Raw genomic sequence first — 25,779 nt, 5'->3', positions numbered from 1 at the left:
GAAGCCCAGCATTATTATACTCCTGGCATAGATAGCACACAAAGGGTGTGCAAATGTTATATTGCTGGGCCTTGAATTCAGGTTCTCCTCAGCCTCTCAAACAATCCTTGCATTTTTTGCCTGTTCTCCTCTTCAGTACCTCCACACAGCCACTGAGAGATAGCCCTATTTAAAGCCTTGCACTTCTTTCACTGCCTGCAGACTGAAGAAATGCTAATTCCCCTGAGAGCCAAGCACACATTTCTGTTCTCAAACACCAACCTCTGTCCCTTCTACAGGAGCAGTCCCGGCCTGTTTCCGTATTTAAGTCACACCAAGACAAACAACCATGGCACTGGGCTAATATGGCACCTCCAGATTAGGGAAACCTCATTTTCATTTGCTTGAGCTGGCTATGGCAGCATGCTGGTAATAGACTACAGACCTCATGAGACTACAGCAGGGCCTGAAAATGGTCAGTCAGGACCTATTCTCTCCAATTTCTTAATTAGTTTCTGTGCTGAATGACCGCTGCAGGCATAGCCAGTGCTTTTGAGCAGAACACAGTGCAGGACCTGCCTGCTCTCCCTTACACTTGGACTGCAGAGATGCTTCCAACACATGAGATGCAGGTTACTTTCTTTGTCTCAGCCAAATGAAAACCAGTGGAAAGGTTTCACAGGTTTAAAAATGAAATGTTACACTATCCCCTTCCAGCTGACAAAGATAGTAGCAGAACGTGTCACCAACTGTGCCACAAAGACATAATCTTTTGCATTCTGATACACTGAAACAGAGAAACAAGTGAGGCTGACAACTACTCACCAGGCAATTAAAATAACACAACAGGATAGCTGTGATCACTCCTTGCCAGAGCATTCAACCTCCACATTACTTATATGATTTATTCACCATAAAATCCAAGTTACAGCTCCACAATGCATGAACCAGTATTAAGGAATTTGGATCAAGTTTTTTCTATATTCACCAAGTACATGAAAATACTTATGGCAGAACATTTTTAGCTGATCTAACATGATTCATTCATATCACGTAAGATCCTTCCTGCATGACTCCAGCAGAAACTGAGTTTAATTTCAGAAGCCCTCCTGCCCTCAGAATAAGGTCTTTAATTGCTCCTTGTGAATCTGTGCCATCAGAATATAGATATACAAAGACTGATTCACTTGTTTTGCTTTTTAACTGGTGAATAATTAATTTCTGTTATATTTGTACTAAAGCTGCATCATTAATAATTTCTAATACAGTCCTTCTAGACTTGCATGTTTGATGAAAGCAATAAAATCCAATGTAGCTATACAGATAATGGTCAAATCCAAACTAACACATCAGTTTCCTGGATAAGAAAGTGACATTTCATTTTGTGACCCATTTGTTACTTGAACTTTGAGAACCACTGAGTGGTGTCTGTACATATAATCCTTACATCCTTTTCCTACCTTAGTGAGGTCAGCATTCAAGATGAGAAGCCACAAAACAGCTGTCTAATGCAAAAACATTCACAATGTTCTGTTTTCTTTCTACCAAAAAAGGCTGCAATTTCTGCTGGTGTTGGATTTTCAGCATAAACACTGAGACATCACAACAAAATTCAGCTTCCATTCGGAAAAGCCAAACAAGCAAAGAAAATTAATCTGTCCATTATGAAAGCAATTAATAGGATACTTATTTTTTACAAACTCAGAACTCAGCTGAGTGAAACAGGACTATAAAAGGAAAGCAGTGTAATGCCACCAGCAGTTCTGTCAGGGGTTTTGGTGGAGGATTCAATCAGAGTCACGCCTTGAACATTCAGGTACGCTCAGGGACCCTCAGGCAAGAGCACACTTGAAACCACTGTATTCCCATTCTTTAAGAAACAGGGTGAAAAAAACCAGCTGAAAAATGCCACGGTACCTTTGTGATGAGGATCCTGTACTTCTCCACCAGGTGGTCGTTGTTGTGACACCCTGCCAGCAGCTGCCACACCTCGCCCCGCAGCGCCTCGGGGACCCCGCTCCGCACCAGCGCCGACAGCGTCTTGGGCCGCACGCTCAGGTTCAGGTGCCTGCACAGGGGAGGGCTCAGTTATTGCCCCAAACAACCACAAATACACGTGGCACAGCTGCCAGGCAGGCTAGATCTCCAAGTGAAATTCAAGTTATGAAAAATAAATAAAATTTGGAGAACTATTTTCTTGATTCCCATTAAATTTTTATATATAAATATACATGAACATTCAACAATCCAACACACTCCATTAAATACTAGAAGACAAAGGTCACAGTGTGCAAATTCTAAGTTCAAACTACCCCAAAATGAGTAGTTTGCAGAAGCCTACACTGCTCAGCTGCTCACAGCCCAGCAGCAGGTGACCTCCTCAGGATAGAAGGGACAGAGTCAGTCAGAGCCCCAAAAATTGCCTCTCGTGGTTCCCTAACCGCATCATCCCTGGCTTCCCTAACTACATCCCTGGGTTCTCTAACTGCATCATCCCTGGCTTCCCTAACTGCATCCCTGGCTTCCCTAACTGCATCATCCCTGGGTTCTCTAACTGCATCATCCCTGGCTTCCCTAACTGCATCCCTGGCTTCCCTAACTACATCCCTGGGTTCTCTAACTGCATCATCCCTGGGTTCTCTAACTGCATCATCCCTGGCTTCCCTAACTGCATCCCTGGGTTAGAGCAGCCTCCACTGCACCAGCCAGCCCAAACTGAACAGCTACTTCCAGCGAGACCACTGACAGCTCATAAATTACAGAACAGTTTTTAGTAAAAACTAAACCTGCTTATAATTTATGCACTTACAGCATGTTAAGCTGAACAGCTCATTTGTGGCTTATATATAAAAATCCTCAAAAGACACACACCTTAAATCATAGAAATTACTATTTTTCTACAGTTACCAAAAAAAAACAAACTTCTGGTTAAAATGATCAAGAGAACTGACAGGAAAAGCCAGGCAGAAAAATGAAGTTGTGCCACATTAACTACATTATGTTCTTCATAAACTGGTATTTATTAATGTTTGTAACAGTCTAACAGGTATGTGGATGATTATTTTATACAGACTGGGATTGCCCTATTGCCTTTCTCCAGTCTACAGCGTTCTATCACAATAATCTAGAGACTAACAAGGCAGACATTTAAATCAGTATTTACTGCACAGAACCCAGGACAATCATGTCCTCCTTCACTGTGCCTTCTCTAAAATAAATCAACTGAAATAAAAATTGTATTTATTTAGTACTTACATTTATAGCAATATACAGTCACACCTATAAACATATCTATAGAGTATATACTATGCTTTTATTATATGTAAGTATATTTATATAAAATACCTCCTATATACAAAATACTCAATGTTTTTCTAAAGGCCTATAAAACTGCTTTGCCTTAATCTGAGATCAGAGGAAGTACAACAGCAGTTCCAATGAATACACTCATGAAGGCTGTAGACTAAAGGCTACACACTACTGGATTCTTCCAAACTATTTTTGAAATGAGAAAAATTGTGTGACTCAGCAGTTATGAAACATCAGCCAGATAGTCTTTGGTACCACAAAATACCAAATACTTAATTACTATACAAATCTAATTACACAATTCTAAAAAACTAGCATGAAACTACCTGAAGTCTGATTTTTATTATTTTCAATCCTCTTATGTTAAAAGCTGGAGGATCATTGCTTCCAAATACACGTTTTTAGTTAAGAAGGAAAGCCCTTTAACACATATTAAAGCTGTTGCCAGCATTAGCACAGAAGCATTTCATATCCTCTTAGAGCTGCCAAAACATTTCCAATGGGAGTCAGGTGGCTTAATTATCTCTGAGCCCTTGGAAGAATTACAAAAAATTCAAGTTGAAAGAAACTTTCTCACAGCAGCAGATGCAGAGTGCTCATCTGGGAAAGATGTTTCTCCAAATCTAAGAGAGGGAAAAGGGATCATGTAACATTTTACCACAACCTTCCCCTCTTAAAAATGTGTCCACTTAGTGCAAAACCAAACTGGAAGGAAAACTACTTACTCAAATTAGCAACAACTGCAGAAAATACCAAATAGTTATAATCTTAATTTAAAGAGATTCCTGTCTAAGTGGTCACATCAGTATTTTTCTCTCCAAAGCTGCATGACTGACTCCAACCTCTGCTGTCCTACTCCTCAGATCAATACCCCACACAACCTTTGACTTGCTGTACAGCCCTTGCTTCCTTCAGGAAGCCACAGGCCACAATTAAAGCCAGAGTCAAAATAAAGCCTGTTTGAGTTCAATCTCATGCTGCCCATCACTTCCCTCTGTGGGGAAAAATAAAACCTAACAAAACCCCTGCATTATATAACAATCAGCATCACTTTGGAACTACTCAGGCTACTTCAAGATGAATAAAAAAATCCCTCATCAAAGGAGGATTGTGTTGCATTAGCAATTGGACTGTCAAGAAACACTCTTCTTGTACACTGACATTTTCCAGGGAAAAAACAGCAGAGCTCATGTACTTCCTTCTTGGCAGGCTCTGGAGCCTTCCTTTAGATAAGGGAGGAAAAACATCTTCTCTATCCAAGTCCAAATCTCCCACTTCTTAAGCTACAGTCACTAAGATATGACAGCTGCAGGAAAAATTGGCTGTGAACCCAGTCGGAATTACAAAGAGGAATAGAAGTGATCTGTGCAAAATAGACAAATCAAGAGCTGCATTTTCTTTGTACTACTTAGTTCAGGTTTTCATTTAACAAAATCCCAAGAAACCTGAAGGTAGGTAGAATACTCATTTTGAGACAGAACCAACTAAAGACACAGCATAAATGAATTTCTATACATTAAGCACACACTCAAAAATTAATATATTTCGAAGACCCTCCAAAGAAGTCAAAAAACATCAAGACAGAGAATAAGAGGCATTGTGGGGATGGATAGAGAACTAAATCCAAACTAATCTTATATCAAACAGCCTCTGGAAATAAAAACTCCAAGCAGACGGAACAAATGAGAATATTCAGAATTGTAATTTTCAGAATGTGATTTTGCCACTTACCACTTGGACAGCAGCTCTCCCCACGTTTCAAGGATTTTTTCTGCACACTCTTTGGAAACATCTCCAGAACCACTTAAGAGTGGTTCATCATTGTCTGCCAAAAGAACAGAAGGGACACTTCAGCCAAGGCCACATGGAAGGCCAGCAGGGAAAGTGGAAAAGCAGAAACCCAAGTTATGTTCATTTCAGCTCAAAGCCATAAGGCCAGATGTTTCTATACTCAGAAGTGGTCATGGTTTCCTTTAAAAGAATTTTTTAAAAGCAGAAGTTCTTGAAAATGCATCAAGTTTCAAGCTGGGCAGGTCCTGGTACAGTTTCATCTCTCACAGATGTCTGACTCTGCACTAAAACACTGCCTGCTGACACTTCAAGTAACACCAGCTTCTCCTTTCTGCTCTCAAACCTGCTCACAGCTGCTCAGGGAGGGGAAGAAGCCACACAATAACCCCCAGTTTTTAGGAGCCCTTTTTGACGTTGTCCCAGATACACCAGAAAGGAGGCCTGGGCTGAGAGAAGCAGGGACACTGAAGTGCCAGACGAGGGAGAGGCTGAGCAGGAATGCCAGGACACTGGGTATCGAATCTTGCAGTATTCCAGCAAGAAAGAACCATTCATCAGGCAGGTTCTGACTGGAAAGGATCCTACATCTTTTATAATCACCAGTTATTCTCCAACTGCCCTTTCTCAAAGTCCACAAAGCACAGGAGCTTCTTACCTTCCTCTTCATCATCCTCTGGAGGAGATGGGATCATGGAGCCCTGCGAGCCCGACTGGGGCAGGCGGAGAGAGGGGCTGGCTGTGGTTTTCCTTCTCTCCCTCTCTGACTCACTTTCCAGGCACACAACTTCATACAACGTGTCCGAGTTGTTCTTCCTGTCCTTTTGCTTTATCTAGGAAACAAGGTTCACCTTACTGAGGAAGCTACACAAATGCCAGATCACTTCCTAAGGCTCTGCCTTCTCTTTCTGGAATAGAAGAGCTGAGGAACAACTTTCATTCCATTCTACAGTGAGGAATGTTCATACCAGGAACACACTTAATGCAAGGTGCAGGCTGTCAGTGCTTCTGATGCCATGAAATGTGCTGAGAGTGTGCTGCACCCAAAGGCACAAAGTGTCTGTCACAGGCACAAGTGTCACTGGGATCTGCCATCCACAGGGAGCTCATCTTTCCAACCACAAATGAACTGGACACAAATGCACTGATTTTTAAAGCTATAAATGCATCTGTGGTCTAAGAGATGAAGGTTCCTCAAAATGCAGCAACTTTGCCTTTACTTAAACAGCAGTGGAAAATTGAAAGCAAAACCTTTAAAATATGTCAAATTATTCTTCAAAGAGAATTTATAAAATGAGCTAAAATAGAAATGGTTTCTGGGGATACTAAAAGTAGTCTTAAAAAATGTATTCATATTTATTTGAACACAATGAGATGAGCTTTAAGGTCCCTTCTAAACCAAACCAATCTAGGATTCCATGATTTTCCCATGGCAATGGTCTTTAGCAAAGCTTCCTACTCTGTGTATACACTGCTGCAGGAACACAAATTGCTGAGCCCCAAAGTCCACTCTGTGGCCCTCTTCCTCCATAATTTTCAATGCTTTGGTACCTTCCCTTCTTTTAAAGAAGGATTTTTCTTCATGAAGCAGTTCTAAAATTTTAATACATTTTAAGGACTTAGAATTTTTTTCCTAAATGAATAAAAATAGAGAGCAGAAAAGAGAATGTGAAGAGGGAAATAAGATTTATAATTATACTCCATACTAAGCTTCCAGTGCTCAATTTTATTCTTTGGAGCATGAAAAATGAAGAGAAATGCACCAAAACTAAAAATGACTAAATCACTAAATGTAATCGGAGCAAATAAAATCCCTCTGCTTTCACCATTTCCGAATAAAGAAACACTGCCAAAGTAAGATAAGCCAATTCTACACAGCTGTATTTTTAATAGGCTAATCATGACTCCACAGAAACAGGTTTCCCTTCCAGGCTTATCAGGCAGTACATTCTATATTTGTTGCTTCCACTATGAGTTTTGATAATCTTCCATTAGTAAACACTGCAAGTGGAATAACCCGACAGTGTCTGTGGAAAAAGAGAATTGGCCAAGATAAGTCACAATGTCTGTGAATTTGGTAAGACAAAAGATCCAGAATTAGCTCAGTAAGATAAGCTTCCTTTAAACTGCCAAACAGAAAAGGCACCTTTTGGAGGCTGTAGAATATTTATAGCCCAACAGCCTCTACTATTCAATATCTCTGTGTTCCACCTCAAAAATATTCTAAATAAAAAGGCTGAGCTCATCCATGAAAAATTTTTCCACCTTAAATTTTGAAGGAAAGGGTTTTTTTTTTAACACAGAAAAAGAATCCTTGGTGAACTTCATCTTCCAGATGCCACTCTTTGTTAGCACTTGAAGGCAAGTGTAAAAAGAATGAAGAAAAGCCTCTTGCTTAACTCAAAACCTTTCTAAATAAGAACACTTATCAAGAAATCAGGACTCCAACACTGCTTTTCTTTTCTGCACCCAGAATTGCTAAGCCATGAGAGAGCACGTACATCCACATTGTTATTTGCTTTTATACATTTCCAGTTCTTTAAACAGGACTTTTATTTCAGAACAATAATTTCTAGAGCAGAAGAACAGCAGCTACTTCAAGTACATGAAGTAGAACATCTCTTTAGTGACTTGGACCTTCAACTTATCACCCTTATTTTAAGACTAAGTTATTGCCTTGTACTGTTATTAGGAATCTTCTGGACAGAAATAATGCTTCCATTTTTAGTAGATGGGTAAAAATACAAGTTGGAAAAAACAGTAAAATTCTTTAACAAGTTCTAGGGATTTTTTTTTGTGATTGCTTGGATTTTTTTCCCCAGGGCAAACTTGGGGTATGTGTGAAATCTGTTTCCAACCATTCAGAAGGAGAAAATAGACTTTGACAAAAAATAATTTCCTTTGGAATTTCATGTGAATGCTTGCTCATCTAAAAAAACTTCAAAAGAAATGTTTAATTTGTATAATAAAAGTTTAGTGATAGATCAGATACCATGTCACCAGGATTACAGTAAGGACTTTTTTTCCCTCTTAATTTTTACACAATTACCCCTCTATACCCTTATGGCAGCAAGTCTCAGCACAGCCTCAGTTTGCAGATAAATCCTCTGTTCCTTTTCTTGCTGTGGTTTGGCTGGAAAATCCATAAGCCTCTCTAACTTTGCAGACTCATCAAAGCTATCAAAAAAGCTATTGGAGTCTCTTTATAGGAACTGCGGATAGCCAGCAACAATCAGCACAATGAAGGGTAACTTTTCTAAAAGTGAAGTGCATTTATTTTACCTCTTTGATTCAGGAGGAAAATGTTGCATTATGAACATTATATTACTAAGGGTTTTAGCAAACATAGGGAGAAACAGCCTATTAACTGTCAATTTTATTTCTTTATTTTTTAACGCATTACCTGTTTCAATTTTAAGAAAAAATTTTCAGTTGAGCTCCGTTTGCTGAAGGGCCAGAACAGCCTCTCGTTAGGTGAGCAGACTCTGACTTTAGTCTCCAGAATGAACCGAACAGGCTCCTGCACCTCAGTTATCACCAAATCCACAGCAGTGGTCATGAACAGCACTTTATCTAGAGAGAGAAAATGAAGCCAATATGAAAAGAAATATTTCAAATAAAGTATTTCATAACCCCTTTCCCAGTAACATGAAAGAAAAAAAGAAAACTTTCCTTTTCAGAATTGATTTTCCCCCTAATTTAACATCTCAAACCTCTACAAGTTTCAAAATAGGGAAATTAGATCACTATGCACTATCCACTAGAGAGTAAGGAAACTGCAGCCTTCAAGCCAAGAAAATGATCTTGTTAAAAGAGAATAAAAATTCTGCTTTTTCAAATCCCACTGAAATGTATCCAAAACCTTCGTTAAACATTATAGAGAATCTGTGCACTTAACTGCACAGTGCAGATCTCTTACCATCCAGCCTAATTACAATTCAATTCTTTTTTGGTTTTAGAAGTTACTTAAGTGTTTAATACCATGATATTAAAGACATTTAAGACCATCTCAGCTGTGACATTCCAAAAATTGACTACACACTCTGATGCTCCAACAGGAGGCAACAGGGCTCAGTGACCTATGAGATCTCTCTGGCAGGGAATGATAAATTGTGTCCTTCAGGCAGGATGGCATCCACTCCAGCACCACATTGTGCCCAGCAGCTGACTTTTATGACTTTGCCCAGTCAATTCCCATTAACTTCCCAACCTCTGGCATGCAACAGCAACAAGAGATTGAAAAGATGATAATTCAGCTGACATCTTAAAACAAGTAATGACAGTCTCTTTCAGGACTTGAGAGAGCAATGCGATATCAGCTATTTTTGGATGACAAGTTGGAGTGGTTTACTTCCATTTTCACAGGTACAGAAATCCTTCTGTTTAATTAAAAACTTGGGCTTGGAAAATTCTGAACTGACCACAAGACACTGAGCAAAGCAAGTGCCTGCAGAAATCATTTAGTGCAATTCTCAATGGGATTCTTAAAAAGCTCCAGTGCTGCACAGAGCACCTGCATCCTGCCCCACACCTGCAGGGCCTCCTACTAGGACACAGTTCCTACAACACATTACTGAACACACTTTGCTTTTATTTGTCTTTTTTTTTTTTAATTTTATGTGGTATTTAGCACCCTTTCTGAGAATATATCCCATCTTGTGAAATGTGAGATTTTTCTGAAAAGAAAAGGGAATTGATCCAATGCCCACTATGGAAGTAATTTCCCTGCATAGGGATAACACCTGGTAACATTCATACCTTTTGGTGTTTCTTCATTTACAAACTGGAAGTGTGGAGACTTTTGATTCCAGCTTCCAGTGATCACGTATGATTTCCCATCAGAACTTTTACCCATGGACTCCTGGAAACAAGGAAAGTTTATGTATGTCTTTTTAAATTAAAGAAACTTCTACATTTTGTAGTGCCAGCCCTATGAAAGGTACTACACTGGCAAAGAAAGGGCAAGTTCATGTGACAGAGACCATCTCTGAAGGAAATAACAGAGTTCCCCTGCAATCCTTGGTGCCCACGCTGATAACACAGAAAGGCCAATTAATACTAATTATTCTTTTAGTACATGTCATGACCAGTATTTTGGAGGTGGCCATTTGACAGCAACTTTCAGCTCACAGAGGTGTAGATGAGAAAATACATATTATTCAGTCATTAAGAACCAAATCAGTATTTTATCTAATGTTCAGCTTGTCTGTCTTCCCAACAACCTTATTTTCTCAGCAATCCAAAGCCTGGTAGAAAGCAAAATTATTCATGTAGTATTAAACCTTTTTGAGTACTCACTATGTACTGCATAAATACTAGCAAATTTGTTGTCACTTCTCACTTGTGAAGTCAAATGTTCTCTATCATTACTTTATAGAGAAAAGTGAGTCATAAGAACAAAGCACCCACTAGTTCTCAGTGTTATATTTGAAGCCTCTCAGGCCTCAATTCTCACACTGATAACTATGCGGTAAAACTTTCCACATTCAAAGCATAGCACTTTAATATTCAGCATATCAACCTAAATAAGGTTCCATGTTTCTTATTTCAGGCCCCTGAATGAGAATAGTCATGACTGACTAAAACTGGGCAAATCCCTTGACCAAGCACCAGGTCCATGTTCTAACTGAGCAGCAGAGGCAGGGAGGGATTTGACTCAACTGCCCAGAGCCTCCCCCTCAACAGTAGAACCTACATCAGTTCCCATCAACAACTGCAGAAGTGTTCTCTGTCCATCCTGAGATCATGCACAATCATAACCAAAATTCTAACTGCATTTTGTTAGGAAAGCTCCTTACCAAATCCAAAAGGTGCATGTCACCACTCCGAACGTCCTTCCCACGGCTAAGGAGAAGGCCAAAACATCTGCAAAGCCAAGCAAAAAAATATAACTGCAGAAATTAGACATGCTCACAAACAAGCCATTAACATTTCTTATCCAAGTATGTGCTGTCATACACCACAAACAGCCCATGAATCCACTGACAAACATCAGCAAACCTTGACATTTGAAAGCAGCATCAAGCATGTCCAGCAAACTGATGTCAAGCCACCATCAAAAATGTCGAGCAAGATTTCAGAAGCATATTTACAATATGGTTTTACCCTGTTTACAGCAGCCTGGAAATCGCTCCATTACCTTCATTTTAAAGAACAGTGTGATGAAGTCACTGCTAACAAGGGATTCCTTATACCACAACAACGTTTGGCCTGCAGTCTTCTGCCCTTCCTTTGGTGGCTTTTTTTTTTGTTTTTTTAGACATATTTGCATCAATTTACCCTTCAGTAGAGACAAGGATGAAACACAAGGACCTCTTTTATGATTTCATTTTGGCCTTTTCACAAGGACTTCTGGCCCACACAGGTAAGTTCCACTTCATCCCCTGGTTTACCACACTCAGGAGAAGTGTGGCACTAAATCACACAAATGGAGTATCCACAAAATAACTGATGACATTACCTTTCAATAGCAAGTTCTTTATTCGTTGTCTGTTGCACATAAATCACTATCTTCTTATCAATCCCTTGGCGGAGTTTGAAGCACTGTCTGTCCTTGTCTTTGGGAACTGCACTGTTATTCAAAAGGAAAGGAAAAATAAATCTCAGGGGATCATTTATCTGCATTCCTTGCATATACCAAACCCAGCATCAGACACTGGTGTAGTTCCTTACACCAAAGCACTCAAAATCTTTCTTCCTTGCATGCTGTGATCAGCAGCATGATAGAAATGGCAACTGGTTTAGGTGGAAACCAAGGACACAGTTTACAAAATAAAAACGGGGGACTTGTACTGTGGGGGTCAGTATTGTGAGCTAATTTCAACAGTTTCTAAATATTGATTCCCCATGTAACATACAGTATTACCCATAAGGAACCGCATATTGCTTGCTTTCACAAGGGATGTGGCTGCTGGGGCACATGACACTAACAAGCCAAGGAGTGACCAACCCTCAGACTATTTCCCTTCTATTTTCATTGAAGAAGCCCTTCTAAACGCTGCAAAAAGAGGGGGAAAACATAAAACTACACTTCAGTGCCAATCACACACTGAAGTCTCAGCATCAATATTCCCAATAGCACGGTGACAATGATGCACTTTCAGCTTCAGCAGCAATTTTGCTGAGCACAACTTAAAAGGCATTGCAGAGGACTTAAAGACAATAGGAAAAAAACTAAACAGAAAAAGCACATTGCAGATAGCACCAATGTTCAGTTCAATGACAAAGATTACCTAGTCCAGAGGGTTATCACTGTATTATTTCCCAAAAAAAATTATGGCTGGGATTCATTTAAACTAGAATAGAAAACCTTCAAAATGGGAGTTCAGGACCACCTCAGCCTCACACTCTCTCTTCATTCACTTTCCAACAGAACCATACTGTGCACAAAAGAACAATCTCTACCTGAAATAACCTTTCCCATCATCTTCTTTGATTTCCAGGGACACGGAGAAGGTGAAGATGTCACTGTCTGGAGTCTGGGGCGTGGCAGTGGCAGAGAGCGGGGTCTGTTTGGCAGAGCGCCGGAAGGCAGTGGCAAAGCTGTAAAGGATTCGGCTCACCTGCAGCCAGAGTGCACAAACATCAGCTGAAACCTACCTGGATTTTCACTAATTCACAACAAATTGTACAAAAATAATTCAGCTTTAGCATATAATTAACTGGTTTTCTATGCTTCTTAGGATAAACTGTTAACTGTGCATTCTTATCCCATAACTAAGGTTTGTTGATGGATGAATTACATTACTTTTAAAATGCCTGAAAAACTTCACTTAAATTTCAGTAATAACATTTACATGTACATAATTATCATTTGACAAAAAGCTTGCACTTACAGCCTCTTGGATTTCACATCGGAAGACATGAATCCTGAAGAGTTCTGCATTGTAGTGGCTTTCAGTGAAAGCAAAGCAATCACTTTCAGGGGTTCCATCGTGCCCTCGTACACAGAAAAGGATTTTATAGATTGGATAATTTGCTATTTCTGTGTTTGTCTGAGGATCTAAAAGTCTGTTAAAATAGAGAGAGGGGAAAAAAAAAAAAAGCAAGCTTGCACCTTCAGAAGAATTATTTCAGCCAGACATAACTTGCAAGCTTTGACGATTTCACACACCCTAGAGAAAGTACACCACAAAAACTAGCCCCTGTCATTTACTGCAAAGCACGACAACAATAATGGTGTTTAAATTGAACAGCACAAAAAAGTAGAATGTGCAGACATTTCCATCAATAACCTCCCCATGGTTTTCAGGGATTAGTGTTCAGAAAGTTACACTAATATTTAGTAGACAGACCCACCTCTGTTAAGCCTCATGTATCAAACATTTTCTAGCTCTACAAACTACTTTCCAGGCTACAACACTTTCCACACACTTTCTACAACACTCTCCAAGTGTTCATCACTAACCAGTCTCACTATGGCTTTGGAGACAGCTTGGATCACCACAGTACTTCTTGGCAGAGTGTTTGGTAAACAAATTCAAAGGATGCCTTTTCCCAGATATCTATAAAACCCCCTTCTCCCACTAAAGAAAATCCAAGCTGCTCAAGTCTCCTGCCAGGTAAACCATCAGCCTGTTTGCTTTCCAAAGGAGTCAAGATGAATGCACAGCCCCAGAGCAGCGAGCCCTGTACCTCACAGTCCCTTCAGAGACGTTGGGCACCGACAGGGTGACGTCCAGGGAGATCTGGCACTGGCCGCGCAGGATGGACATCATGCGCAGCGCCTCCACCTCGCTGCGCGGGGCGTTCACCGAGGCACAGCCCAGGTAGGTCAGCTTGCTGAACACCACGCTGTCCTCGTCTGTCACGGGCGTGAACGGGCTCAAATCCTCACAGTCTAGGGCATGACACGAGGGGGAACGTGAAAAACAAGGCAAGACACCAAGTCAGTGTCAGACACTGACTCCCCCCTGAATAGGAGACCAAAGAGGGTAAGAACAGAAAAGTCAGGCCAGGTCAAAACACTATAGGAAAGACCTGTATTTATATTTTATACAGCCAGGCAAGTAACCTTCATATTTGTGCACACATCTCAGGGCTGGCATAGCAGTGTTTTCATAAGACAGGCCAGTTCAGCAGATACTTACTCTTGCATCACATACATAACCTGAAATTTACTGCACCAAGTGATTATAATGTGAGACACAGGGGAAGGCCAGTGGCCATACCTGTACCTAAATTCTCTTCACTTTCCCCACAAAAAACAAGTTCATATGATACTACCAGGTATTTCCCCCCTTTTTTTCTAACCTCCTTGGGATGGTTTCACTGGCAAGCTCATTTCTGGTTTCTGGAGTCCTGCCACTGACACTGGGTTAATGGTAGAAGATGCTGATGCTTCAAGGACAACAGGTTCTTCCCCATCTCCGTCAGTTCTGACTTCTTCTCCATGGTCCCTCTCACTGGACTGATCTTCCATGGGTGGATCCATCAGCACGTCTTCGAGCTCCCGCTGCAGCTGCTGTTCGCTTCCATTCCCCACAATCTGAGAGCCACAGAGTTGGGACACAAAAAAGAAAAAAAGATTGTTCAAACAACGAAAAAAAACGCCTCAGGCACAGGGTCATTCATACGGCTTTTTATTTACCAGCCAAAGCAGCAGTCAACAAATTTAACCCACTTACAACCATAAACACAAACTGCAGGGTGCAAACACTCACCAGCATGGATTATATCCTCCCTGCTCTAACAAATCTACAAGCTCAAAGCAGGAATTTTCTACACTAGGAAAAGCAAGGAGATTACTTTCAAACTAGTCTTTAATCACCAACCACAAAGACTACCTTTGGCAGAGAAACCTACAGATGCCCCACAGTATGGGCTATAACAATTCTCAGATTAGTACCAGAAAGGATAAATATAATTAAATATGTTACATGGTTCATGGGCAAGACAGCAAGGTTTCACAGGAAGAGAAGCACCTGGAACAAGATTATGCCATCATGCTGAGAAGTAACAGCAGTGCTTTGTTTCCTAATGCTCAGCTGCAGCCTGACTTTGAGCTCACTGAAGTCAACATGAAAGCATGAAGCCACCTGAACAGTGTGAAATGAGGTCCTGAAGTGGAAAGGGAGAGAAAGCATTCATTTCAGGAAACTCTCAGATACCGCTTCTAAGGAAACTCTTTGTCCATTCCTCTGCAATTAATAGGGAAGTGGCCGAGTTTACCAAGTATTGACCAGATGCCACCAGCAAAAGGTACTTGCTTCTAACAATTCAGCTGTGGCTGGTTATTCCTTCTGACACCAAAATTCAACCCGAGGAGCACTTCCATATTCTTACCTTTCTGTAAACTCACTCACTTGAGATGCTAAAGGCCAGCTAATAAAAGCCAAATTATCCAACTATTCCAAAAACTAAAAACCTAGTGATTGTTTTGCTACAGAATCTAAACAACAACAGGAGACATTTATGCTCTCGAAATTGATTCAGAATGTCACTTTTTGTACAGATTAAAATACACTCCTGTGCTGCGATACCTGCCAGGAGCAAGACAGGCTAACTGCCTTACTCAGCTGCACACCCACAGAGGGAGGCATCTGTAACCTGCAACTAGTTACAGAAATCCACAGATTTCCATTTTCCTCCCAACAATTTTAATATTCTTTCACGTGATTCATTGTGGAAAAATCTAGCACAAGCATGGGGTTATCAAAGGCAGAAGGCTTTCAAGCATTAAATTTATTATTCAGGTCTTTGCAGGCATTCATCAGAAAGGTGATGATGATGATGATGGAAGATGCACCATGTTCCTTTACTGTATGGAGTTTATATTTTGCAACAAAATAGAATTAATTAATGATAGTGTCATGTCAGCCCCTTTAAAGGCTATGTATTAAAAAAACCTAGAGTAACTTCTAGTTTACAGAACCTGTTTTCTGTGAAACCTGAAGTTAAAATTCATTCTGGTAAAAAACTGATCTCACAGTCAACAGACTTTGGTTAGGGAAAGGAAGGTGAAAAATTCATATCCAGTGAGAACTACAAGTTGTAATGGCATTAATGTAAAAGGCACATAAAAAATACTCTATCAAGATTAAAAGGCAAAAAATCTGAATGGTGATCATTGTTTTACTCTGGTAAAACAATCAGTATGAATAACATATTTAGATGTTACATCTATAAAACATGATCTTGAAAATAAAATCTCCCAAAAACAGTTGTGACAGGTAAAACACAAACTCAAGTTGTTTACAGAAAACAAGCATGTAAAAATAAAAAAATCCATCTCATAGATATTCTAAAACATCATCATCAAAACCCCATTTAAAAAGGAATTTAAACTAATTTCTCAAGAAAGCTTTCCTTCTCAGCCCAGACTTCAAAAGAATTTTAAAAGGCACAGTAACCACACTTCTGGACTAGAGGAGTCCTGTTGTTCTCATAGCCCCAAAAATCAACACAGCAGCTGCAAGCAAACCGAGGCCTAAAACACAAGCCAAGGTTAACTTCGTGTCCACCAGTTTCTTACACAAGAATACCAATTCCCCACATCATGGGAAGGAAGGTGTAAATGTGCCTGAATCCCCACTGCAGCCCCAAAACCAGAGCCAGCCTGACAGCGCGGGGCAGAGCCAAGGGCACAAGGGAACAACAAACACGGGCACCTGATAAATGCTTGAGGCTGGGCAAAGAAACCATTGCCCTAATCAGGGTTTTCTCCACTTCTCACAAAACTCAAAACTGATTTTACTTAACCTTTAACTAGGAGGTAGCAAACTTCCTTTAGCACACCAGGGGATTGATCAGAACTGTGATTTATTCCCTTCTCCTGATGCATGTGCTGCTGGCCTCTGCTGGGAGAGGTCTCGCTGTGCCGGGGAGCTCAGAACTGCACTGGGCTCCAGGAGCAAAGCTCTCCTAAATCCAGATTTCCAGTCCCACTGCCAGTGGGCAAAAGCAGATACAGGAACAATACTGGAAAGCAGAGACAGCTGGCAAATTGTATTTCTGGAAAACATTCACTGACAACCCCTTTTTAAACTGAACCAAGTATTTCAGCACTGACAAAATCAAAAATGCATTTATGAATTACGACCGACTGAAGAAAAATATGGTTCCTAACTATATTGAAAAGAAATATTTCTCTGTCTGGACTTGAAGAAGAAAAGAAGTGCCAAACAAAAACTTACATTAACTCAAGCCATAGCACTATTACTTAGACCTATAGAATTATCAGCAAATTTGAAACAAGAGCCTTAGGCCTGATGTACAAATCTCAGAGCTTGTCACATTCAGCAAACACAAACCTGAACCTCCAGCACCATCCTCAGAGTGTGCTCATTAGCAAATAAAATATGCTCTAACTGCTTTTCTAAAAAGAGAGAACACCAGAAAGAGACACCTGCTCAAACAAAAACCTGAACTCAGTTTTTGCTTTTCTTAGAGGCCACATTAAAAAAAAAAATGGAGTTTGACACATACAAATTAACTTAGTTATAAGTACCAAAGCAATTGCTTCTGCCTGAAAAAAATCTCATTTGTTCCTATGAAATACATAACCTCAGCTCTCACACTTACTGTTAACATTAATTTTTCATGAACTACTGAAACACTTTCAGATATCACTGTGACAACATTTAACACACCTCTGACAACTTCCACTACTCCACTTCACTGGCAACTGAATGGCTACTTGCAAACTGAGGAAAAAGAAATACCAAGAACAAAGCCATAGGCTATGGCAGAATGTCTCTTTTCTTGTAGAACAATACCAAAATACCAATTTATTTTTTTTTTCCCTAAGAACAGCTAGCAAGTCTTCCCATTTCCTCAGCTAAAAGTTTTCTCCTTAAGCAGAAGGAAGGAGGTTAACAGGAAGGTCCCTCTATGGAGAATTTAGATTGCAATGTAGAGTGCTTGTTTAAGGTAGAAAATTCCCATTAATCACTCAGATTGCAGCCAATAACCAACAGCACATGCTCTCCATGCTGAAATACTGAAAAGCTCAAGGTAAATCACTTTGTTCAAGGCTTGTGCTCAGTCCTGGCACCAAATTCATAATGAAGCTTAAGACCTGCAAAGCTCTGTGGCATTCAGTGCCAAATCAGAGAACAGTGTAACTTTATTTTACAACAGATGATCAGGAGGCAGCAGAGCTTGTGTTCTTCCTTCCTCATCAAGAGAAAAGCACACCTGGAGCCAGCATTTCATAAACCACTTTGGAAGCAAACAGTGATACAAACAGCTCTCATGTGGAGCAAGAAGTGTTGCAGACTATGGCATTTCATGCTTCCAAATTTTCTTTGGGAATAACAAGATGGAACAGAATCCGGTTGACAGTGTCTGTCTCCTGGGATCTCAAACGATGCTTCAGGAGCTGATTACAGACACTGCCACAGAAGCACCACTGTGAGGCTACTCTGAATTTCCTAAGTATTGATGCTGATACTGATCTTGATGCTGATGGTATTTGCAGCATTGAGAAAGACAAGCATGAGGCTACAGCCTTTCAGCAGGCTTCACAGACCACCAGGCTCCGTGCTCAAGAAATGTTCATGTTTTTTATTCTATGATGCAAAGTGACATCTTCTGCAACAACCATAAAACATGTGAACTTTTTTGTCAGATTAAGCAAAAGATCAGTCTTGAGACCCTTAACTGACAGAATTTATTTGAAGTCTTGTGTAAAAGAAAAGGGCCACTATAACAGCATGTCTTGCCCAGGACTCAAAGGAACACAAGGAAAACAAACAAACAAAGCAGTTGGGAGGTAAAAGCAAGATGAGGAAAAGCATCAAGAAATGTTCAATAAAGTCTCTGTTACAACTACTGCAAAGGAAAAGAGGAGCACCCAGTCCAACAGGCAGAACACAGGGTTTCTTATCATCTTTAAAGACATAGATACAGCTGTAGACAGACATCAGTTCCTTCCAATGGTGGAATATATCTTTCCATATCCCATAAAGAACACACTAACTCTACTCACTCTAGGGAAGATCCAGTTTTCAACACATTAAGGTGATGGAATTTGGAGTGATTACCTTGTGCCACTTTCCTTAAAAACTGCTGAAATACAAATTGGGATGAAAGTTGCTTTAAGTAGCAAAAAAAAAAAAAAAAAAGTATAGGGTGACAAGGGTCTCTTTTCAGAACAGCACTTTTACAAGTGAGAAGATGTCAGTGCCCCTCCAGCTCTCACAGGCCTTTCACACAGAGCTCTGTTCTCTGATTCATGCCAAGTTGTTAGTTACAACTACTCTTCTATGTTTCTTAAAGAGAACATTTCACATTGGGGAAAACTTCAACGTATCTTTGAATTAACAGATACGGTCAAATCCATATATGTTAATATTGCTTTCCACCTGAAAGCTGTGATAAAATCACAGTTCCAAGTTCTTGACAATCAGTCTGTTTCATCCTAAGCACCTCAGGAAGGATTCTGGAAAGTGGGATAAAACCCACAGCTAGTGATGGAGAGAGCTCTTACTCAAAACCTAATTACCACCTCTGACGTCAGCAGTGAAGAAATTACTGACAAAACTGGTTCTTGAATAAGTTCTCTCTTCTGTCAAGTTTTCCACAATAAAGAAGTCCCTCTTTAAGCTCTCTACGGTTAGTTTGGTTTAGAAGAACAGGGAACAAACTCAGGTTATTGGTTCTTACCTTCAGTCCTGTTTTTTCATCATCACTACCATTATTTGTAGATGGTGTTTCATCCCCTTGCCTGGAAACCAAGACAAAATCTTCACTGTTAAGAGTGGATACCGAGTCTGAAGAGACACTGATTTTTCCAACAGAAGCCTTGTCATCCATGACTTAAAAAGGAAGTTCGATTCATGAATGAGATTAAATATGTTATAAACTCCTGAAAAACAAAAAAATCATAAAAATACTTATATAAAACTTCATGCTAAAATCCTCAAATGTTTCTTTTCAGAAACCTGCTGACTAATTATAAAAACTAACTCATCTGACAGCACAACCAAGCTCCAACTCCTCTCTCAGTGCACACTCAAAGTCCTGGCTTCATTTTGCTAAGCAGCACATGCTATTACAGTACTGGTTTCCACAGCTCACAAAAGGGAAGTTAATAAAACTCTGTGCAGTATTTCATGGTTATGTCAGTCACCACTTTCTACACACCACACAAAACATGGCCCTGGAACATACACTGCACTTGCTGACAATTAAGGCCAGCACAATAAAGTCCATTTGCTTCCTTCAGTTAATACCTGCCTTCAACTATGTTCATGCAAAAATTACTCATACCTATCAGAACTCACTGCATGCTGCAGTCACATTCTTTTCCCCCAAACAAGAGTTTGACCTAACTCTTGATATTTTGCTCTGAAACCTTGGGACACAGAGCACTTTATGAATCTATGCTGAATCTTCTGTACTATAAGGAGCAATAAAAGCAAAGACTTCCAAGAAGCAGGAAGAACAGCGTAGGCTGGATCAGTACTGAGAAGCAGAGCCAACAGAGGATTTTAAAAAGCTGGAACTGGCACTGAGAGGCATTTGAAGAAAGGAACAAAAGGTGAAGTTCAGCTGCACACCTTGAACTCTACAGCACAGATTCCCAGAATCCATGGCTCAAAACAGACTGCCGTGATAAAAATGGGTGATTAAATTTCCCAGAAATCCAAATATACCCTTATCTCAATGGCTCGGGTCTTTACAAACTCCCAAGCATAACCAAACTCAAATTTGTTTTCAGCCTCCAGTTCTGCCTTCCAATCTGGAAGCACCATCCCAACCTGGTTTCCAACGGCGCAGCCAAACAACGAAGACCTGGCACAGCCACAGGCAGAGCTCATAGCATTCCTGCAAGAACCAGGAACAATGCACCAAAAATAGCAAAGCCTGCTTTGATTCCTATCAGTGCCCTCCCCACTGCCACCAATACAACATAAAGTCTGCCAGGAGGACAACTTCTAACCAATTACCAACCAAGTCACTTCATGATCCTGGAACGTGTTTCAGAGAACAACTGAAGCAGAATGTAAGAGGAAGAATGGACATGGTTTGTTCATGAATGACAGCACACCTGTGGTTATTTGATTTAATTTTCAAAATCATGTGTAGTACTTGGATATCCTTTTCAATACCTTTTTAAGACCCACTGACTTTCAGTGGGAATTACTGGCTGATAAAATGCTGTAAACATTTTCAGAAGTTCTACACACTGTATGTATCTATCTGGTGTTACTCACATGTATCTTAAAGGTAGGGCAGAGTTCTTATTTTTAAAGATGCTTTTGTCTTAAAAATTCATATTAAAACATTTCTATAACAGTTCCATATTGCACCATCTATATAACACACAGATCTCTGAAAATACCTAAATCAAAGATCTTGAAACACACACTAAAAATAAGCATCAAACACTAAATACCCCTTTGGCTTTACTGTTTTCATTCAAACAGAGCAAATTCATCTCCCACACTGACAGCAGGAGTAGAAGAGCAGGCTTTGATCACAAGCAGCTGTAAAGATCATCCAGGCAAGGATCAATTTAGCACTTTATTTTGGTATAGTATGTCTGTCTTGAAGTGCTAATTTCTCCTATTTCCCAAGTGTTTCAATCCAACGCCTTTCCCCAGCATTACCTTCAATTCAATAACAAGCTTCTCGTGCTTTTCCACGCTCCGTGTCTGGTGTAGCGTGGTGTAAACAAACCCCATGCGGAACCCGGGACACAGTCAGCCCAGCCTAACCCCACAGCAGTGTCACAACACAGAATTGCAACACCAGGACATCCCAATCAGCCCAGCTTTGCCAGTCTAACAGTGAGCAGAAGTCTCATGAAATTATCTAAGATAGGAGAGCACAGCAAAGGGGACTGTGGAGCAGGCAACTGAGAGAAGCTTTTGATGTAGCAGCAAGCAAAGCTCAGATACCCAACTGTGCTGGAATCAGCCGCAGAGGTATGTTGGATTAATGCTCAAACACTCGAGGTGCAAAAGTAGTCTTCAAATATTAAAATACTGCCTGAAGTTAACCAAAATTTCTATATCCTCACACTTTGCTTAGCATGGATGCAATTTTTTCCATTCCTTGCTATCACTTTGTTCAATACAGGTTACCACATGGATCATTTTACCCGAATCAGAAAGCTCACAGTGGCAGAATCACCACCCCATTAAAGTAAGGGCCAGCCTAGAAGGGTACACATCAAAGACCAGCAGAGCAATTACATGTGGCTTAGGACTGCTCTGGAATCAAGCCCCAAGAACAAACAGCAGCAGTGACAGTGCTCTTTAGCAACATCTGCAACTGGTCTCAGACCCAAAGCTTTCTGCTCTCACAGCTTAGGACCCAAGGACCTCAGCCAAGCACAAGCTCAAGTTCTGATGTTCCTGAGCCAGCCAGTGTCTCATTCCTTACAGGGAAAGAGGCTTTGGTTTATTTCAGCATAAATAAAATACAGTCTTTTGAATTCAGCACAGTTTAGCTGCTGACACAAAGCTTCACCAATAATGTAGTGTGTGCCTGAAGGTGTCTTTACACCTCCAAGGGAGACAAAGTGTCTGGATAAAACATATATGAAGAGGCAAACGTCTACCAACCTCTCTCCTTGCTCCTCTGTGTAATTAAATGGGTGCTCTGGCCTCTCTTCACACAACAAACTATTGGAGAAAGTTGCAAAATGAGAAAGACAACACAGCTGGCTCTTTGGTCACTGCTTTCAATTTTACTCAAAATTCTGGTTATCTGGGAAATTCCCCTTCGCTGCTGTTACACCTTACTCTCAAGATAATGTGCAGAGGAACAGCAGAGACCCCATTCACCATGCTAAAATCTTAAACAACAGGAAAGCCAACCTACCAAAAGTTCCAATTAGTTACACATACTTACAAAACATTTCTCTTTTACTTTCCCTCCCTTTCCCAAGTATTTGACACCTGACCTGCAACTCATGATCAAAGTTTTCCTTCTAAGTTCCGACAGAATGAATTTAAAGAGCCTAAAGCAAACAGCATACAGAAAAAAGAAAACCAGAAAGTCTTCCATTTTACATTACTGCAAGAGGCTAAGGTTTGAATGGCACCTTGAGACACATGCAACACGTGAAGCAAGGTACTCATAACTATGGCTGGTCTTACTCCATTTCCAAGGAATACCCATTTTCTGGTGCTTAGAACATCCATAACCACACAAAAAAACAGATGGTGAATGAAAATATCAGTATTTCAGGCATGAACTTCTTCAACCTGAGAGTCAACAGGAGATGTAGAATCCTTAGCACAGAATTTACAGGGAAATACAACACAAAAATAAGTTCTGGGTTTCCAGGGCAGAAAAGAGAATAAGACTGAGAACAGGTATGCAAACCAGAGAGGAAAAGAGACTTTTTTCCCCCATTCATATCTTTCTTAGCTTTTGTACCTCAGCTGCAGTTTCTAAAGTAATTCCACAAAGTTCCAATATATCTGATGCAGAATGCACCATATAAAGAACAATATAGCAATATTAACTAAATTACTGAAGAACAGTAATTCATTTGCCTTAAAAAGCAAAGTCAGAAAGCTTGGTATGCAAAACAAACTTATATCCTCTATCCTACAAAATATGAAACTACTAAGTACAGTGCTAAAATACATGGAAAATGAGAAGGTGACATACAGAAAAGACATTGAGGTGTCTGAAATGCCTAAATATAATGTATTTTCTGTTTCTATTCCTCTGGCTCTATACACAGCTTCACAACAAATCCAGTATAGTTCAATTTAAAGATACAAAGTTCTGCTTTCTGAGTGTTCATCATTAGCATCTTTGTGTGGGTGAACAGTGGAATTTGTGGCAGAGTTCAGAGGCTTTACAGTGCACTTTGCAGAGCTGTGCTTTGACAAAGAACCCAGCATTCTGTAAGACTGAGCTCCTACAGCCTTGGACAGCTGTGGGGTTTTCTACCTGTACAATTCACCTAGCACACACTTGTTTCAAAATACATTGCAAGTCCTGAAAAAGGCCTGGAAAATGCTCCAGGTCAATGCTTGTATTTTATCACAGCTCTGAGAAAAAAAAACAACAAAACAAACAGCATACAACCAATCACTAGCAATCTTTTTTCATCTCATGTATCACATGATTAGTCTGCTTAATCGTGTCTATTCTTTACCCACCTTCCCTGTGCAACACATACTCCTAAATGCAACAAGAAGTCCTTGGCACTCAAAATGAAGCAGGAAAGCCAGAGGAATACTGCATGTGAAAATACAGATTTAGGATGACTAAAGAGTAATTAATAAAGAATAACAACTACAAATCTAACTTTTCTGTTCATTTTACAACACGTTGACAGCCACAGATGTTCCCACTAATTTCAAGAGCCAGAAGGTAAAAGATACTGTTATTTGGAGATAATGGTGTCTCTAATTCCACCCCTCTCCTCACAGATATCGGGAAGAGGAGTGAATCATGAGACACTGTATGCAAAACCAGGCATCAGACAAAACACAAGAGTTAAGCTAATGCAATCTTTGTTAACAATCCTTAACAGGTTGATAGCTATTGCCAACATCATTTTGCTTTCAATCTGAATTTCAACTATCTGCTCAGAGAACAAAACTCTAATTTTAGGCTCTTGTAATCAGTAAATTCCCCATCCCAGAAATAAGCAGCCCATCCTGGGAAACTGCAGTTTATAAAAGAAATGCTGACACTGCCTTAGCCAGCCCAGCACAGGAATGCTGCTGGAATGAATTAACTATGAACAGTTGGTTCATCCATGCGCCGCAGCTAATGCTCCCCCAGCACCAGCCCCATCTCTGTGCTGTGCATGGGCAGGACACAGCACCAGCTGGAGGCTGGGAGGAAGGCAGTGCAGCCAGCAGCTCAACAAACTCTGGGGATGATGCCCTAAGTACTGCTGGAGCTGCTCTCTCATTAGGATTCAAACACAAACAGAGAGCTACGCTCACCAGACAACCAGAGCACTTTAAAAATACATTGTGGAAGAACTGAGAAAAAAGGAGTTACATTTGGTGTGTGCTACGAAACACTGTCTGCACTTGGGGCTGGAAATTGGAAGGAAACCCCTATGCCAAGCTCCATTTGTTAATTTGTTTACTGTGTACACAAAAATAAGTTTGCTCAGGTCCTTGACCTTTTAAGTAGAGGCCTTTAAAAAGAATACAGTATTTCTGCAAGTCAAACAGCAGTAGGCAGTTCCTGTAATAACACGTTTTCTAAGTAGCCAAAAGTCTCAGAAACCCTACTGAGTTAGGCTTTAACAAAACCTGTAAGTAAAACAAAATCTGGAATACAGATCAAGCCATACCTGTATGCCTTACCTGTTCTCCAGCTTGTACTCAAGAAATAAACACAATCTTTTTCCTCTATAAACTTCTCACATGATCTCTGCCTCCTCTACAAACCTCTACTGAATACTTTTTCTACTTCTCCTCTCCCCTAAAATGATCAGGCAGATCTACACAGAGATAAACCACCAAGTTTACTTGCAGCAGTTCAATTTTCATTTAATTTTTGCTGGTGTTTTTAAAACAACTTAGCACAATCTGTTTATACTTAATTTTCACCCCCAACTGACACAACCAGTCCTTAAAAATTATCTACTGGGGACATTTAAACTGAAAGAAACACTTCCTTGACAACAAGGTTAAAACCCACAAAGGTTTGGTTCATGTACCGTAACGAGGTTACGGTACATGAACCAAATAAAGATGTCTGTACGCAACGAAATGCCCCAATTTAGGATCCACCTGGAAGCGACAGGCAACGACCGACACCCCG

The 25,779-nt window shown here is 40.3% G+C and overlaps 1 protein-coding gene across 11 annotated transcripts in view; it reads right to left on the bottom strand.

The window, feature by feature from the left end:
- Window positions 1–25,779, bottom strand: part of RABGAP1 (RAB GTPase activating protein 1) — a 74,820-nt gene that overhangs the window by 36,603 nt on the left and 12,438 nt on the right. For 4 of the 11 annotated variants that reach the window (XM_086858437.1, XM_086858435.1, XM_086858439.1 and 1 more), the window contains 13 exons: window positions 24,150–24,228; window positions 19,684–19,885; window positions 14,329–14,563; window positions 13,711–13,915; window positions 12,912–13,086; window positions 12,481–12,638; window positions 11,537–11,647; window positions 10,875–10,941; window positions 9,835–9,937; window positions 8,480–8,649; window positions 5,735–5,909; window positions 5,020–5,113; window positions 1,897–2,047 (listed from right to left, as the gene is read on the bottom strand). In XM_086858437.1, coding sequence (XP_086714563.1) covers window positions 1,897–2,047; window positions 5,020–5,113; window positions 5,735–5,909; window positions 8,480–8,649; window positions 9,835–9,937; window positions 10,875–10,941; window positions 11,537–11,647; window positions 12,481–12,638; window positions 12,912–13,086; window positions 13,711–13,915; window positions 14,329–14,563; window positions 19,684–19,833 — 1,794 coding nt within the window. In that variant the 5' untranslated portion in view covers window positions 19,834–19,885; window positions 24,150–24,228. Of the gene's footprint in view, window positions 1–1,896; window positions 2,048–5,019; window positions 5,114–5,734; window positions 5,910–8,479; window positions 8,650–9,834; window positions 9,938–10,874; window positions 10,942–11,536; window positions 11,648–12,480; window positions 12,639–12,911; window positions 13,087–13,710; window positions 13,916–14,328; window positions 14,564–19,006; window positions 19,087–19,683; window positions 19,886–24,149; window positions 24,229–25,779 lie in introns of all 11 variants that reach the window. The other 7 variants (XM_023938364.2, XM_086858438.1, XM_086858440.1 and 4 more) reach the window with 3 other exon arrangements.

The sequence above is a fragment of the Cyanistes caeruleus genome, chromosome 20 (genome assembly GCF_971803275.1).
Source record: "Cyanistes caeruleus chromosome 20, bCyaCae1.hap1.1, whole genome shotgun sequence".
In the NCBI taxonomy this organism is placed as follows: domain Eukaryota; kingdom Metazoa; phylum Chordata; class Aves; order Passeriformes; family Paridae; genus Cyanistes; species Cyanistes caeruleus.
Note: the sequence above shows the minus strand (reverse complement) of the source record. Positions and strands in the feature narration are given on the sequence as shown.